We start from the raw sequence: 19,261 nt of genomic DNA on the forward strand, positions 1-19,261 counted from the left end.
AAAGTGACGCTTTTTATGTTTAGACACCGGAAATCAATTTATTGGCAGCAGGTCTTGAACAGCAAAGCTACAAATTCATCTGTGGAAAAAATCTTTAGAAGCGTTTTTTTCTTTTCATGTTTTTCTTTTTTTTTCCCACAGAAATGAACCCCAAGGAAATTCTATACTTGAGTGACTGTATGATTGTCATATTGACAGATGAGTCACAAAAAATGGAAAATTGCATCTCTGGAGTGTGCCTTAGATATATTTGGTCTTTTCTCATCCTCCCCTTTGTTTCCGCTCTCGTCTATTACGCTTCACTCCTGTGCGTTCTCTCCTTTACTTATCGTTTCCTCTTTTCTTCTCTCACCTCTCTCTTCTTTGACTCCCCCGCTCATCTTTTATCTATCCATACATTTGCCTCTCCTGTTACCCTGTCTGCCCACATCTTTCTATGCCTCCTCCTCTCCTCCTTCACTCACATTCTCCTCTCCTTTCCTGTCCCCACATCCCTCCAGCTTCCTTTTGTCCCTGTCTGTCAAAAGATTGCTTCAATAACAGGATGCTGCTGCATAACAGTGGCCATTATGCAAATCTATCTTTTATTCAATGTATCAAAAAGTACTTTCTTTGTCAGGGTCAGAATAAATCTCCATTGGGTGATATTTATAAGAAAGGGAAAACACACAAGTATATCTAATAAATGTTTTATATGTTTACGTGCGACATTTTTACAAAATCATATTTTATTAGTTTTGTTACTTTCTTTTGTCACATAGAATATGAATATATTTAGTAAATTAACAACCTACTATTAAAGCAGTGACATTTTGCTGATTTTGAGAAAAACCACCTGACCCGTAGGAGGTGATGCATTTATGTTTCTGACATGTGTACCAGGTAAAAGTACATTCAATTCTATTTTATTTAAATAGTGCCAAATCAGTGATGTCATTGCACTTTTCATATTTAGCAGGGCCAGACCACAATCTTTGTAAATGTAAAAATAAAAGCACCTCCTAACAAACACTCATACAGATTTTAATACAGTTAAATGGCATTTGGTAATACAATTTTATTACATACACATTTGACACTATTGATACCTTTATGTCCTCTCTCCATAGCAACAGTCTGTTTGGGATAAATACAATGATAATTCAAATTGTCACTCTTCATCTTTTGAGTACAGTCATATTTATAACGTTGATGGTGCTGCACTTGTTCCGTGGCTGTAAAATTTAAATGCCAGCTGACGATCAGTTTCACTGCAGACCCAATGGAAAATAGCCTTTTCTTTTGGCCTGTTATGTCCAGTGTAACTTGTGGCAGGTTAACTTCAACTATCGGCAGCTGATTTCTGTTGCCTGGTAAAACAATCTTTAGCCCACAGCCGCTCACTTCTGATTTAGCATTTTGCTAAAAGACAATTCATTTCCTAAATAAGATGATGAGGTCATGCAGTTTTGCACGTTAATCATTGTATTACAAGTCCTTACACCCAACTGACAATGCAGGTTGCTTGTCTGCGTCTTTCATGGTTAAGGTCTGGACGTTAGTTTGGGAAACTAAGGGTGGTGCTCTACAAATCTAAGATGCTGATTATGCAATTGCATCAGCAAAGATCAGACTGAAAGCCATGATGTCACTTTTTTACCCTCTCTAAGTCCCTCCTCTTTTCCTGTCAGCTCTCTGCCTTGTAGTGTCCAAATAAATACCAGAGAAATTTGTTTAAAAGTTTAGGCACCCAACCACACTTGGTTAGTACTAGGGAAAGGTCTAAAGTTAGGAAAGCAGCCCTGTCATAGTTAAGAGAAACCAAAGAAACAGAGCTTCTATAGACCCAAACATCCACCGCAACATGTTTTACGACGGTGTAACAATCAAGCTATTCCCATCTTTGCTTTTTAGACAGAACTGTTTACTCTCAGTAAACATGGGGCTGCTTGCCAAAACATAAAGACAGGACGTCTTAAGTCTGAACAAACATTCAAAGAGGTTGGTGATCTGTGAGAGCTTTGTCTCAAGCCAGGTAACACTCGTGGAGGTACTCTTTTCACTTAATTTACTCCAGTAGTTATTTCAATGACTACTTGTTCTGGCCTCACAGAAAGAAGGTCCTGGGTTCAAACCCCGGTCGTCCTGGCCTTTCTGTGTGGAGTTTGCATCTTCTCCCCGTGTCTGCGTGGGTTTCCTCCGGGTGCTCCGGTTTCCCCCTCCATCAAAAACATGTTAGATAGGTTCTCCAGTCAGTGCCGTTTGACCAGACACTGCTTTCAATCTGGAGTTGGTCCACAGGCGCTGTACAGTAGCTGCCCACTGCTCCCTTCAGGGATGGGTTAAATGCAGAGGATGAATGTCGCAACACGTATGTGTATGTGACAAATTAAAATCCAGATATTTCCTTTATTGGTAGAGACCAAAAATAGAGCTAAAAGAGAACATCGGACTCATCAGGTGACCATAAACACAACTCCAGATAAATGATAATGTTGCTACATAACTGATAGAGTAAATAAGAAACTTCCTACCAACAAGTTCCCTTTATCAGCTTAAAAGGTAATGCATGCGCAGTATACTGTAGTTTTTAAAATCTGGTGTCTGTGGTGACGTTCCCACACTGGTGCATCAATAATGATGCATTTAACGTTAGCCAGTAATTATTTGTTTGCCAGAGGCAAACCAGAGCCAAGTAGAGAGCTCTGTGAACCGCCATTGCTGTAAATTAAAATGGTCCATTGGTACAAGGTAGATTTATTTAGCATTTTACAACACAGGATTGTATTACAAGATTAATTTGTAGTTTCCCTAAACTGTTTTTAGTGTTAATATGCTTTGGCAACATCATAGTGTATGCAGTCATGCCAATAAAGCCACTTGAATTGAAACTGAATGTAGATTCAGGACAGGGGAGTTGGTGGTGGGCGTGCCCTCCAGTAAATTAGACTACATTCAGTGTAAAAGAGCATGCAGGTTACTTTGTGGCAATACGAAATGGTTGACACAGTGTCCACAATACACTACAGTCTTTGTTGTAGCCAGTGGACAGATGAACAGTGCCCATCTGTGTATAGGTTGGCTGTATTGGTCGATTATGCAGCCGCTTATTACAACCCATATTTATGTCTATTGTTAGAGCGCAACCTCAAGGCCGTATGACGACCACGTGACTTACTTAAAGTACTTAGGGTCCGATACGCCTGTCCCTGGAATGGTACATACCAATGGTCATATATGTCATTCTGGGGGTCATTGACAATTTACCTACATTGTAATTTAGATACGATGACATGATGCATACATCCTAAGTATGCGTCAACAGTTTTTGTGTAGTCACTACCAGAAGGGTAGATAAAAGTTCCGCACTGGAGGTTTAACCTTTAGCTGTTTGCTATAGTTAAGTTGAAGGTACTGATGCTTTATACAGTTTTGTTATTTGAGCAGTTAACTAGAACCATCTTCTCTTTTCACTTTCTATACTTTCTATAGTTTCTAGTTGAGTCTTGAAATGGTTTTGTACACTGGTTCAGAAGATATTGTTTACTTTGTGGCACTAAATAATTCATGCCTTAATTAAAAAAAGAAAAAAAGAGTAAAGTAAAAGTGCACAGAGACATAAATATAAATAGATAGACAGTGGCTGTTGCTGATTTTTTTGGGTGAGGACTGAAATTGGAAATTATGCAAAAAGAGAAAAAGGGGGAGGAGAAGGAAAGAGGAGTCAGGGGAGAGAAGTGGAAAAGGATAGTTATGAGTATGTTTGCTCTATGAAATGCTCCAAAGCAATCAACTGAAGCAAATTAATGCCTCTTACTCTGGAGAGCGAGAGAGAGCATATAATGATAAAACAGAGAGACAAAATAGAAGAGAGGGTGGAAATGAGAAAAATGAAAGAAATAAGGGATAGAAGAAGAAGAGGAATATCCCTTGTTTTCTATCTGATAAGGATGGCGTGGCTGACACAGATGTTCAAATTGCCTATCAATCACTCTGGATAGTGTTTCTCCTGTTCACATCCTATTCAGCTTCTGCTAAGATCCTTTCCTCTCTTCACCCCCACCCCCTTTGTTTCTCTTCCTCTTTGTGTCCCTTCTTTTCTTTGTCCTTTGTTTTGATTGACTCTGTTTTCTTCCTCTTCACCTTTGTATCCCTTCTATCCTCGTCTTCCTTTCTTTTTTTTTTCACTCTTCCAACCCATGGGGTGTGTGTCCGCACACAGCATGCTTGTGTGTCTGTGTGTCTGTGTGTGTGTGTGAAGGCAGAGACGGATTGGTCTGTATTTAGGGAAGCACAATATCAATAAATAGGAAAAGGGAAAACGCTCTCATGCCTGTCCTGTCTCCCTTTCAGACACACACACACTCGTTGCCTTCCCGAGGCGCTGGGTGGTTGGTGGAGGGTGGTGGGGTCGTTAGAAAACGCAGTGTGTTGCGTTCCACTGTGTAGCGCCACAGGTTGCTAAACAAGGGGTTGAAAAATGGGCCGCTCCTGTGAGCAGGCGAGGATTGATCACCCGAAAACCTCTTATATCTCCTCTTCTGCTCTTGATCATCCTCTTTCTCTTGTGTTTTCATTCTTCTCCTCTCCCTGTCTTTCTTTTTCTGCCTCATTGTCTGAATTCTCGTTTTTATATTCTTCACCTTCTCTGTCATTTTACTTTATTTTTCTTATCTCTCTGTTCTCGCTTCCTCTATTTAACTTCCTCCTTTCTTTTGCCACCTATTCTCTCTGGCCTCTCAGCTGCTTTCTCTCTCTCTCAATTTAATGTGTCTTCTTTGAATCACCTTTACGCTCTTTTCCCTACCTCTTCCATACCTCCTCCCTTCTCCTCTTTTCCTCCCCAGCATCCTCTCCTCCATTCTCTCATGTCTTCTCTTTTCTCTTTACCCGGTTCTGACAGCAATAGAGGCTGTCCAATAAAACAGGCATAAAAACGCAATCCCTGTCTGCGCTCAATTTACACGCAACGCACGCACGCACGCACGCACGCACGCACGCACACAGCGGCAACATAAATCAGACATAAAAAGCCAATCCCTGTCTGCAGTCAATTTCCATAAAGATACAGGAAGGGATGGGACTGAATGTATGTAATGTGTAATGTAAAATGTGTGTATATTGTGTCTACTTATATTGTACATATATAATGTATATGTATGTAGTATCTTTATGCATATTTTTCTTGTGAGATTATATGTGTTTATAATCTCCCAGGTGGTGTCGACACAGTGTGAATGCAAGTGGCTGTCGCTATGCTAATGATCAGTGTTTACATCACACATCACACCATGGGCTTCGTCACATTATCCCCATAGGACACATGTGCACACACACACACACCCACCATACACCTCTAACCACACACAGGTTTTGATGCACAAACATTAATAACAAGTAACCATATATTCACACACCTTCTGTACATACACACAATGCAGGATATCCACACTCACATTAACAGAAACTTAAATATATGCAAAGGTAACTAGAAGCTTAAACACACACATACAAACACATACCGAAGTTGCCTCTTCCAGTGGCAGGCGTATTTGCAGCGCTGTAACAAATCACAAGGTTTGATCAGTTTCTAACTCTGGAATTAGGCTTTTTGTGTGTGTGTAAGCGAATTCAACCACACACATAAAACAAACTATATATATTTTCACATCGGCCGACGGTGAAAGTCGTGTAGTCTGCACGAGCCTTACCAGTAAATGATTGAAATTGGACGTAGTATCAATTCAGTACTGGAAAATTTGCGCTCTTGTTAGTTTCACAACAAAATAACATTTATAAAGGTAAGCTAAAAACTTCTCACAGAAATTTATATTTCTCTTAATGTTGCAGCAAGACATTAATTTGGTTGGTAGGGGTAAACTCCTGCAATGATTGACTGGAAATCAAGCTCTATGTTGTTTTAAAGAACTCACATCTACACATGTATGTACTACACATATTGAGTGTTCGCAGACAAGGTGATATCGTGAATAAACACAACTCAGCATTACTACAGCTGTATGAACCCAAAATAAATTTTTTGCTGTGATTAAATAGCAATAAATGGATCAAACTAATGCCGAAATAACTACAATATGATGCAGATGTATTAAACATATGAATTCATGCTTTGTCAGCTCTGTCAGCAAGACTGTACGACAACAACTTCCAAAATGTTTGTTTTCTGAATGGAGTTTGGATCGATCAGGGCTATGCTATGCTAACTTGGTCACAGTGTAGTACAACGATAGCTGGAATAAAGTTACATACACATGTTTTCTGAACTCACCAGGTAGTTCAATCTTCCTGCTTTCTTTTCTCTTAGCAATGTTCAGTTTTGTCCGTTTTTTATATAAATATGAAGTAGTGCCAAACGACGCTAACAACAACACTGGAACCGGATGTGCACGGAGAAGCTCGAGAGAAAATAAATCAACGTTGTAATCCCAAAAACTAAAGTAAAAAGCTAATTTAATAAAAGCAGTTTACTCCGAGCTCCTCCCACGAGCAAACGCCGTAGTTGTCAGAGCATAATCCAATCCGACTACAGGTGTTTTTGTCCAAAAGCTGGAGCGCTGCTCACTGCTCCTCTCTCCCAAGTTTAGCAGCTCTTCGCCGGTCAGCAGATTTTCAATCGCCCGCTCTGCCTGGCCCTCACAACGCTCTGAAGCCGTCGGTGACGTACGGACAATCTCAACGTTGATAGGTGTAGTAACTCACAGGAGACTTCCGTATGCACATGGAGTAGCTTTATTTTTCTCCTGGCGGTAGGACTGTGCAGCTATACAACCATTACAGCCATTCGGCGTTACAACGAACAGCAGTGTTTCTTCTTCACAGTCCTAAACTGCCCTGGCAACAACGTTTATGTCACAGCACCACCTAGTGGTGTAGCTGACTAAAGTTCAGTCCTGTCCTACAACATTCCTCCCCACATAAGCAAACGCCATGCATCCCACAGGGGAAACAGGAACAAGATAACCCCACTTTCCTTATACATTCGGTTCAACTTACACCTGCTTATTTACTTTGTTGGTTTTGTTTTTTACACATTTTTTTTTCTCTTTTTTTTTTTTCAAGTGCCCCCATTATTAAGTCCCTACTTAGTTAACTGAAAATTCTTAAGGTAACTAGGCAACTTGGTTTCCCTTTTTGACTGTCTCCTCACTGGACTTTCCAGTGCCACGGTCCCTTTGTCTGTCTCTGATTGTCCTGCAGCTTCTGTAGCTGCTGGCTTCTCCGACTTCTCACTGACAAGCACCGTCTCTCCCACATCCATCCATGTCTCTTCCAGGATGGCAGCTGAGCTTTGCTTAGTTGACTCAGCTTGTTGTCCCGCACTGCTTAGCTCTAGTCTCTGATGCTGGGTATGAATCTGGTCCACATGTCTCCGGACGACTCTCCCATTACCTAACAGCACTTTGTAGGATACGGGACCTGTCACTGACTCTATGATTCCTGGAATCCACTTGGGTCCAAGTCTGAAGTTTTGGGTCAGTACTGAGTCACCTGGTTTGAACCAGCGTCCCCTTGCCTTCCTGTCATGATCTCTTATTTGTCTTTCTTGTTTTCCTTGTACCTTGAGGCTGAGGTCTGGGTGACAGGCCTGTTGTAGTGTGAGGAGTTACTCTGTAACTAAACAACACTCTGGCTACCTTGGCTGTTAGTGTGCCTTTTGGGCACTTTTTCATCATTCTTTTAAATGTCTGGACCCCTCTCTCTGCTAACCCATTACTGGAGGCATGGTAAGGTGCAGAGGTCACATGACGAATACCATTTTTACTCAGAAAGTCTTTAAACTCTGTGCTGACAAAACATGTGCCATTATCAGACACCAACAACTCAGGCAGTCCATGGTTACTGAAACTGGTACGTAAACACTCGATGGTGGTGGCTGAAGTAGCAGAGTTTACTGGATACACATCCATCCATTTTGAATGAGCATCAATCAGCACAAAGAACATCTTCCCCATAAATGGTCCAGCATAATCTACATGAAGACGACTCCATGGCTTGTCAGGCCAGTTCCAGCGGTGTAATGGAGCAGGTGCAGGAGCATTTTTGTGCTCTTGACAGGTTTCACAACACTTGACAGTATCCTCCACTTCTTTGTCCAGCTTTGGCCACCATACGTAACTCCTGGCCAACGCTTTCATTCTGGATACTCCTGGGTGACCTTGGTGGAGCTGCTTAAGCACATTTTCTTGGCCTGGCTTTGGCATAATGACTCTCGCCCCCCAAAGCACACACCCATTTTGAATACTAAGTTCATGCTTCCTCACTTCATAGGGGGCAAATTCTGTCCCCTTCAGTTCTGATGTCCAGCCTCTGTGCACTATTTCCCGCACTCGTGAGAGTACTGGATCCTTGTCTGTCCATGTCTTCACTTGCTCAGCAGTTACCAGTGTAATGTCGGCGCTCTCCAGCATGAGAACCCTCTCTTCTGTCCTCTCCAGGACAGGTTTCTCTGGTAACGGCAAGCGGCTCAAGGCATCAGCATTGTTGTGGTACTTCCCTTCTTTGTACACGATTGTATATTCATAAGCTCTCAAGGTTACAGCCCATCGTTGGATCCTGGGTGATGCCATTTGTGGTACTGCTTTCATCTCACTAAAAAGTGACAACAATGGTTTGTGATCTGTCACTATAGTGAACTTCCGTCCATAAATGTACTTGTGGAAGCGTTTTATTCCAAACAACACTGCCAGCCCTTCCTTATCCAGTTGAGAGTAGTTCCTCTCTGCAGCATTGAGGGTCCGTGATGTAAATCCAATGGGTCTTTCAGTTCCATCCGACATGCGATGTGACAGCACGGCTCCTATTCCATAGGGTGAAACATCACATGACAACACAATGTCCTTCTCTGGGTCATAATGCACCAGTACTTCAGCTGACTGCATCATTTCTTTTGACTTTTCAAATGATGCCTGCTGGGCCTCTCCCCACTGCCACTTTGTCTCTTTCTTCAGTAGTTTGTGCAGTGGAGCCAGTACCGTTGACAGATTTTTCAGGAACTTGTTGTAATAGTTCAAAAGCCCTAAGTATGCCTTTAACTCTGTCTCATTTGAAGGTGTGGGTGCCTCTTGTATTGCTTGTACCTTCTCATTGACTGGGTGCAGTCCTGTTGCATCCACTTTGTGTCCCAGGAACATCACTTCCTCAACCATGAACGAGCAGTTGGTCCTCTTGAGCCTGAGACCGGCATCCTGTAGCCGCTTTAGCTCTGTGGAAAGAGTCTGCAGGTGCTCTTGGTCATCTTTTCCTGTCAGCAAGATGTCATCCAAGAAAATGGCCACCCCAGGAATGCCCTGCAGCAGTCCCTCCATGGTTCGCTGAAAAATAGCTGGGCTAGATGACACTCCAAAAGGTAACACTTTGTATGTAAACAAGCCCTTGTGTGTGTTAATGTTCACATACCTTTTTGCTTCCTCATCCAATGGGATTTGGTGGTATGCGTGACTCAGATCTAGTTTAGTGAATTTCTGTCCACCTGACAGCCTGGCAAACAGGTCCACAATTCTGGGAATTGGATACTGCTCTAGTTTTGATACCTGATTTACTGTCAGTTTGTAGTCTCCACACAGCCTTGCTGTGCCATCTGGTTTGAGCACCGGAACCACAGGTGCTGCCCACTCAGCATATTTCACTGGTTTGATTAAGTCCTGGGCTATGAGACGGTCCAGTTCAGCCTCCACCCTTCCTCTCATGGCATATGGAACAGGTCTGGCCTTAAAAAACTTGGGGCGGGCATCCTTGTCCACATATATTTTTGCTGGCGGCCCTTTGAATTTCCCCAGCTCTTCCTTAAAGACCTCCACATACTCCCCAAGTACCTCCTCCAAGGTCTCTTCCCTTAATTGGTTGATTTGGGGTTCTGGTTTGCACTCTAAGCCTAACCTCCTAATCCAGTTCCTGCCAACCAGACTAGGGCCTGTTCCTTCCACTACTACCACAGGTAGCATTTTTTGTGTTGCACTTTGACCATCGCTGCTCCCAAGACTTTACTCTGTCCTGTATATGTTCGGAGTCTCACTCTGCAGGGTTGTAGGGCTGGTTCCTCTTCCTGCCTTAATTGTTTGAACACAGAGTGGTTCATTACTGTTACACCACAACCCGAGTCTCTTTCAAACTGCATTTCAGTCTCATCAACTGTCAGTGTCTCTATGAAAGGCTCTTCGGCCTGTATATCTATCTCCTCCACCTTGTACAGTGTGAACATGACTTCATCCGTGTCGGTGTCATCTTGTCCCTCCTCCCCATGGCTGACATAATTCGCTCCCTGAGTTTTCACATGCTTACTTGATTGTTGTCCTCCGTTGCCTTTAATATTTGAGACACTCGCTGAGCCCTTGGATCTGCACACTCTCTGTATATGGCCAGTCTTACCACACTTGTGACAGGTTTCTTTAACGTACCGACAGTCCACCGACCTGTGCTGTTCACTTCCACACCGGTAGCAAGCCTTTTGCTGTTGCTGCTGCTTACTGGGGCCTTGCCTTGCAGTCATCTTGTGCACAGCTTGAGGTGCCCTCGCATGTGAGGATGCCGGCTCTGGTGACTGTAAGTCTTTCGCATCCTTGCTGGCTGTCTCAATAGCCTGGGCCAGCTTCAATGCCTTGTCAAAAGTCAAATCCGGTTCTGACAACAACCTTCGCTGGATACGGTCATCTCCAATCCCACAAACCAATCTGTCGCAGAGCGTTTCTGACAACTTGTCTCCGTAGTTGCAATCCTGTGCTAACTTCCTCAGCACCGCGACATATTCCATGACTGTTTCTCCCAGCTTTCTGTTCCTCGAATTGAACTTGAAGCGCTGCACAATTTCACTGGGTTTGGGATTAAAATGGTTCTTCAATAACTGAACAAGCTCATCAAATGTCTTGTCACCTGGCTTTGCGGGGCTAACAAGGTTCCTCATAAGACTGTAAGTCTGACTGCCCACTGCACTGAGCAAAATTGCTTTCTGCCGACCGGCTTCCGTGATTTCATTAGCTTCAAAAAAATGGTGAAGGACCTCACAATATTCCTTCCAACTTTGGGTTTGGCTGTCAAAAGGAGCTGTGCTTCCTACCATTGCCACTGCCATGTTCTTCCCGTAAGCTAGCTGCACAACTGTCCGGTTCGTGGCTGTGAGCGCAGTAGCTCAACGGGTGATCCTACTGCTCATGCTTCGTTCCTCGAGGCCGCCACTGCAACTTTATCCTCGTCGCCATTTATGTAGTAACTCACAGGAGACATCCGTATGCACATGGAGTAGCTTTATTTTTCTCCTGGCGGTAGGACTGTGCAGCTATACAACCATTACAGCCATTCGGCGTTACAACGAACAACAGTGTTTCTTCTTCACAGTCCTAAACTGCCCTGGCAACAACGTTTATGTCACAGCACCTAGTGACCGACTAAAGTTCAGTCCTGTCCTACAACAATAGGGTATCGCGACTCAACGGCATGCGAATTTCTCGCTTGAGTTGAAAATATTCAACTCACTTCCTTCGCGTTGCCGAAGGACGTGAGCAGCTGGCACCGCAGCTTCGCGTCGCTGACACAAAATCGCGGCTCTACGCGTCTTTGCATTGTCTTTGTATGTAAACTCACTGCCCTGAACGCTTGCTTTGCTTTTGATCTGAAAGCACCATTACGCACACAGCATTCAAACTGCACGCACACACTCACCTGTCCACACACACACATTTCTCTCGGTCTCTCATAAACACACATACTCATACACATAAGAACTACATAAGAACTACAGACCACTTTCCTGTAATAACTTGTGCTACATCAAATCCTATTTCCATTAGGTGTGTGCTTCAGAAAGATGTGTGTGTGTGTGTGTTTGTACTGAACTGTCTCTCTGCGTGTGTGTAATGTGTGTGTGCAGTGCCTTTAATCGCGTGTGTCTAGGTGTGTGTGTGAAGACTGAGATAGTGCCCATATGTGCATGCATGCTTTACGTTGAGCTGGCAGTGGAAAGTTTGAGTGTGTGTGCGTACTTCTGTGCTGTGGGGTGCTGAATCAGCAAAGCCCTGATAGACCTGCTCAGCCCTGGCCAGTACCTCAATTGGGTAATCACAGTACTTAACACACACACACACACACACACACACACACAAAGGCACACCCCAATGCACACTTATACAGAAAATCAAGAAGAAACTGCAACTCAGTTTCACAAAAACACATGCAAGTTCACATATTCAATCGAATGTACTTGCTCACATACTTTATACAAGCATGGATATATGCACAATTACACTTGATTAGGGGCCCTGCAGAACTTGTTAATGTATGGCTCTGGTCCCAGGTCAAGTTTCAGATCTAGTCCCTATAGGTACTCTGCTAATAAAAGTCAAGAATTTTGCATCTAACATTTGCAATTTAAATTCCCTACAGCATTCTGGAAGTAATTTTTTATAGTGTGGCTAAAGCAATGACAGGTCTAGGGCACTCAGACATGAAATGCTTACATTATCGAGGAAAGGATATGCTGTTGTAGACCTGCAGTTATTTGAAATGCTCATCATACCACTGCTTTGCAAACCAAAGAGTTCTAACTGTTTGAGTGTCGGAGATGACAGAAGTGACTTCAAAGTTTCATCATTAGTTGCATTGAAAGGTTTAATTTGATAAGTTTACTATGAAATGTAAAATCTTAGAGGAAGTCCATTTAGTGGGGTCTATGAGAATGTATGTTTCTCTTTTGATTATGCAAAATGCTTAAGAACTATTTTCATCATTGAAATGCTGAATAGTGGATCAGAGTTTTAGTGAGTATTTATACTCATATGTAAAATTAGAAAAATTTCCCCCACAATGTTGATGCTCATTCAGCTTTAGTACAGTAGTATTGTCTCATAAAACAAAAGACAAACATCTTCCATGTGTGGCGAGAGCAATAAGGTGATAATGGGGAAAGGACCAACAATGCCACCTGGGGAAACCCCAGGTAATACTTTCACTTCTAACCTTAAATATTATTTTGATAATTAATGAAGGCACACAGGCTTGTTACTGAGAATAAACCAAACATTTTATTGAAATAATCAAAATAAGCAGGGACTGGAGCTGCCGTATCATTTCACACTGTTTAGATTGCATTGACTTCTATTGTGCAGAAACGTGAAATGACACGCAAAAACCTTAAAATGCGTTGACATGGAATGCCGAAATGTCCTTATAAGTGGCGTGCTATTTATACGCCATTTCATGATTTTTTTTGTGCAAAATGGAGCAAAAAAAATGCACTTTGAAAATGGCTTTGCCTGCACTATGCATTGCACACACAATGTTATGGATTCAAAATCACAAATTTGCTTCAATGGCTTTACAATCTGTACATCATACAGCACTCTCTATCCTTAAACCATTGATTCAGACAAGAAAAGACTCACCAAAAAAACTTTTAAAAGGGGGAGTATAAAGTAAGAAACCTCAGACAGAGGTGAAAAGAGGAAAGGTGGGATCCCTCTTCTAGGATGGAGAGACACGCAGTAGATGTGCCTCATGATTGCGATTCAAGATGAGATTTCTGTGGGAAAGAATCTCATACTATACTATTCCTCTCACCCCACAGTGCTGCACATTCTTCCATTTAGCTCTCCACAGGAGCAACGTTGGTGAGGTCCAGTCATCCAATTATCCAATCAGTGCGCTCACTGTTGGGAATATCACCCACTATGCACCTCCTCACCTCACTCACTCACCTTCACAGTCAATTTACCACACATGCCTTCCATATCCTATCCGCCTTCCCACTACCCTCCCAAGTCACATCAGAATAACCTCTTCATTCTCCTCTGTAGTATCAAGTTCAATGTTCAGAGCTTGAATTCCCATTTCACTTCACCCTCCCACATGTTCCTCTCAATCCCAGACGGTAGGAATCCAGTGGTTATGTTGTTTATTGCATGACGTCCCTGCTCTCCCTCCCTATATACATCTATGCAAGAAGTATACAAATAGTCTGAAGGAGAGTGGTAGTAGTATAACAGTTTTTGTTACTACACTGATAATTGTCATAAATGGCTACCTTTTCTGCAGCAAATTCATTCTTGATTAAACAGTAGAAACCTGTTATTAAACCATAACACAGAACTCACTGGGACTGCAGCAGTGGCCTAAGGGCATAATTTCCCTTTTTAATTTCAGGGAAGACATCTACTGGGAATTACACTACAGATGAGTATATTTTACTGATGAACACGATCAAGCAGAGAGAAGAACAAGAGCAGTCTGAAGGAGAAATCTGCAGAAAACTCATCGTAATGTTGGTTCTCCTTATGTGCCATTATTTATTGGAGAGATTTTTCTTTTAATGATTCTTATTTCCCTTTCAATATGCATCTTTAGCCTAGACGCCTAGCTTGTCAGTGCTGCCTGTTGTCGTTCTGCATTAAACTCGTTTTCTCTGTTAGTGTAATTTGCACATGTCACTATAAAAATCAATCACCGTGGCCCTGGCAGGAGCTATATGTTGATGTGAGCTGATTGGCCACGTTTGCACAAGCACGAACATTTCCGGACCCAGTTATAATTAACCACATGGTTGTTAACCACTGTGCCCAAATCCTCATCGACAGTCCTGTTATTGCTTATTAAAGGAGTACAACCACCTTACATCTGACAACCACTCAGTCCAGCAAATATGTTTTTAACACATCAAATGGGAAGCCCGGTGCTGTCAATAATCAGTAAGACTCAATGTGGGGATGTATATTGAGTTGGCTCTTTCATGTTTGATTAGACACATGGGTCATGCCTGGGTCTCAAAATAATTATTTAATGTGGTAAATTGGTAGTGGTCTGTTGTTTACAACTAAAATGTTGGCGTAATTGCAAACAAGAAGTTCAGTGGTTAGCAGTGAGTCAGAAAAATAAGACATTAGCAGAGAGGCAGAATACTTTTGTTGATAAGATCAGAGACTGAGTTGAGACATAAAACACAAGTGCAACTGTTATTATTTATTTAAAAACATCAGCATGAAATGGATTCAGGAGTTTACATTGGTTCAAATCAGAGATGACAAAAGTTCAAATCAGCTGACCCAACATCATTACTTTAAAATCTAGAAGCACTGCAAATCCTGTGTGTGCATACCAGTTGATTTGTTAAGAAGCACTGAAATAGCCAACATACTGTAGGAAATAATTACTCACAATAAAAAAAAATAGATCTGCTGTACTTGGCAGGCAAGGCGGTCGGAAACTATTATTCCTGTGCCACCTCTAATGGAGAGTTTCTTGCTGTGCTGGGTGACCACTGTGTCCTGTCTTGTATCATTTGAGTCCCTGCCTGGCCTCGTCTGTCTCTTGTATTCTTTAATAACTTGTCAAACAACCATTAAAAAGTTTCAACAACGGTATGTCACAGCTTTCAACTATGTTGCTGTCATGCTGTCATGGTGTGGAAAAGAAAGTTTGATTGTGATAAATGTACCCAAAAATGTGGAATGACAAGACTATAGACACATCATGATGTCCTGTATGCATCATGATACAGGATAAAAAAAGGGAAAGGACTCAAAAGAAAAAACAGGACCGAAAAAAGGCACATAAAATAGCTGATGGGGTTATGTCTTAATAGTACCAGGTCCTCATTACAGGATGAGAAACTAACCAGGACACAGGAAGGAAACATAACCTGTTTAAATATAAAAGCGAGTGACTTCTGGGATGACCAGCCCCTGCCTGGTGCAAAAGTGGCCACAAACAAAATCTCACTTGATTTTACATACAAAATCCTATTGTAAAACAACAAAGACAAATCCTCAGTAAAGTTACTGAGGATTGTTTACAACCTGGTATTTGAGCCATTTGGTCAGAAAAATAAATAAAATGCCATTATTTCAATGCGACTCATATGTGCAAGGAGTTGGCTGGCTTAGCAATGCACATGTGTCACAGACCCCTATGCGCCTGTTGAGCAACATGAAATGGGCTCTAAACTTGGTTAAACACTAACATGGTCACTGGATGGACCATGCCACTAGATAGCCTATTTTCTTTTATACTGTTAGTTGATACAATCGTTCTTTCATTATTTGAGCAGGTCAATCCATCAGATAAAAGCAGATAGCTTCATCATGACCATGCTTAGATAATGGCTATTATCTAATGTTATGATGGTGTGTGTATGTGTGTGTATTTGTGTAAGTGTGTATATTTTTTTTAGATGAGGGGAAAAACAAGTAGAAAGCACAGATTCTCAGGTTTGTCCCTGCAATGTGTCTACATCCTTATTTAGATTCCTACAGAGACCCTGTGTGTGTGTTTATATGTTGTCTTGTGTGCATGTGAGAGTTGTGTAAGCTTAAAGCCTTGATCTTTTTAGTGTGTGTGTGTGTTTGTGTGCTTAAAGAAGCATCTTGTGTGTGCACCTATTATGTGGTGCGCTTGTGTGTGCGTGTCTTCGGCCTTAATTTGATGTCTAAATAAATGGTTCCTGCCCCCAGGGGTTTCCTGGCAATATATCACTGTGGCAACAATGGAACTGCCATTGTCAATGTCCCCGGGGACCAGCGGCTTGCCCGCTCATGCAAGGCCTTGTGGGAAATGTGGACCTGGCAAACAACGCACCAACACTAAATGATGCACGTGCACACACGGATGCACACTCTCTGATATGTACTAACATAGAGCCTGCAAGCTGCTCATTTATTTCTCTTTTCATTTTTTGACGTGTTCACCTGCTTTTTTTTAATACTTCCTCTTTTTTCTCCTCTCGCTTTCCCCCTCCTTCTTTACATCTGCCTCACCCTTTTCTTTGCTACACTTCCCTCTTCCCAAGGTGAGATGTTTGACAGTTGCTTTAAGTAAATTGGTTTAAAGTGAAGTGTCCAAACCAGCACAAAGAGTATATTGAGAAGACCTTGGAGAGATCCACTTAGGAGGAGAGACAGACAGAAAGGGAAAAGAAGGAAGACTTCTGGAGGAAGCGTTGTAATGGAAGAACAGACCACAACACTTGGACAACTTGGTCTTTCTGCCCTGACCATTCATGTAGGATGTAGACAAGAATTGGCTTTTGAAGCTTTTACTGACCAACTGTTTGAAAATGTGAAATCACTAGACATCACATTAAATGATAGCGATTCCAAATCAGAGTCACACAAGAAGTTAGACTGAAGATATTGTAAAGTAAAAATAAATTAGTACATGGGTATAGCCGCCAAATTAGGCTTGGGACAAACTTCAAGACTGTCTGAAACTGAACCACTGCACTGAAATTAGCGCTGAAAAGGCAAGAAAAGGTATAAGAAAGCACAGAGTTTGGGTGAGATCCTGGATGGAGAGGCTGTTTAGCCTACAGAGGGAAATGGAGGTGAGTGAACTTTGTAATTAAACTAACTTGAGGTAAAGCTATATATTTACTATTATGTCTTCTTCAGGTAACACACAAGTGACGTCATTGGTCTCCAGTGTCAGTCTCAACTATCTAACATGTTTAAAGAAATCTGTATGAGAACCTTGGGGGGCCCCTTAGGGTCATACTTCGCCCAGTTGGCAATCCAGCCTGGTCCAGGTTAATAAATAGAGAATTATTCAATGGGTTCCCAAAGACTGTCAGGTACTTCAGCAAATTTAACAAGGTTGCACAGAGTACTGGGGAGCAGTTTATTGTTACTGTTATTGCACTGAAAGATTGGACAGTGAGATAGTTCTGAAGGAACACCCTGTCATCTATCAACGGGTCACCCTCAGGGAAAACATCTACATGCTCACCAGTACTTTGATAACCTGGTGTAATCATATCAAAGCAATATTTTAATGAACGTGTTTGCATCATTTACAGCATAACAAGCTGGTTTATGAAGATTAATTTAATAATCACAATTATGTGGCATTTATTATGTCACTGTGGATGCTAGTGAACAATAATGAGTAAACACGATCTGTAGTGTTTACTCAGACAGTGTGCCTTACAGAATCCACTGTGTGTTTCTTTTTATGTATTTACATATCATTAGCAAAACATTCCGCTTGGTCTTATGGTAATACAACTCTACATGATGGAGACTAAACAAACAGATAATATCCCCACAGGCATCATTTGAATTTAAGCAGTTTTTTGTTTGCCAGTGTGGATTTAATTGAGTAGTACTTCTCAAAAGCAATAGATGCTAAAAGCAGCTAACAGGATGGGAAGTTAGGCAGCATTCCGTGTGATCAACCAGTAGTCTATTTGTAAAATTAGGCATCTTGTCTTTGTTTTCTCTGCATTTAAAAACCTTTGGAGGAGTTTTCTAAATGCAGACTGAACAGAACCAGGCTGCGTTCCCTTTAATACTGCATCATGCCAGATGATTTAATGGACAAACATATATGCAGATTACGTGGGTCAAATAAAAAGCAGAACTGTATTTAAAGTTTGTTTAAGTTCATTTGGTAAACATTTTACAGTGCTACACAGCTACGTTCCAAACCAAACCTGTAATTAGTCATTGTTAGTGGAGGTCAGGCTCTCAGTCTTAATTGCCTGTGCGACTGAGATGTCATTTTCTCTCCCACTGTCTCTCTGCCTCTTTGTCTCAGTTTCTAAACTCTCAGACAATCAGCTCAGTTCACCTTCCACAACAAATCTCCCTCTAGCCTTGCAATCAATTAGCACACTAGGAAATCAATTAAGCCCATTGCTAAATAAGCTATTAATACAAAGCTGACAAACAATAGAGCCCCATATATCATGACGAGAGTTGATGTTTTTAATTAGTGCAAAATTTAACATGTGTAATTATGAAGACATAATGAAGAGATATGACTGCAAAGTAACTCTGTCCGTTATTGAGCTCTTTGGAGATTGTGTTAAGTGTGAACGTAATCTACAGCTAATGGTCTAAAAAACACCCATTTGTTTGTTTAGGATAAATTGATCATTTCAAATGTTTTCAAAATCTGAGTAGTTATAAAAACAAAAGAAATCAGACTTTTACTGTGCACTTGCTGTAAGTCTGTACTTTTGTTTAGAATTGGACATTCAATACTGTTTTCTTTTTATCTGATTAAAATGTACAAGGTACAATGCTGACTTGTTGTGTAAGAGGACTGGTTAAAAGGAAAGGAAAAGCAAACTCTATTTATAAAACACTTTTCATATAAAAGATTCAGTGTGCTTTACAAGTAAATTAGAATCAACAGAAATAAATAAAAAGTTTTTGCATTAAGAAGTAAAGGAGGCCCATTCACAGCTGTTCACAAAAAGCACAAACAATTCAATTGCTAAGATGCAATGTATCAAAACTGGAAGGCATTTGCAACTGCTGTCTATGTCTTGTAAATAGACCTT

General features: G+C 41.5%; 1 protein-coding gene across 1 annotated transcript; it reads right to left on the reverse strand.

Annotated features, from left to right (window-relative positions):
- Positions 1–7,078: 7,078 nt before the first annotated feature.
- On the reverse strand, positions 7,079–10,747 carry LOC119891708 (uncharacterized protein K02A2.6-like). Its single transcript, XM_038703530.1, is given in 3 exon segments — positions 7,079–7,398; positions 7,559–9,940; positions 9,943–10,747. Coding segments are annotated over 3 exon segments (3,507 nt in total).
- Positions 10,748–19,261: the final 8,514 nt, after the last annotated feature.

Source organism: Micropterus salmoides, unplaced genomic scaffold (assembly GCF_014851395.1).
Source record: "Micropterus salmoides isolate LMB-PRFRI ecotype aquatic unplaced genomic scaffold, ASM1485139v1 Ms_hic_scaffold_7, whole genome shotgun sequence".
NCBI classification, from domain to species: domain Eukaryota; kingdom Metazoa; phylum Chordata; class Actinopteri; order Centrarchiformes; family Centrarchidae; genus Micropterus; species Micropterus salmoides.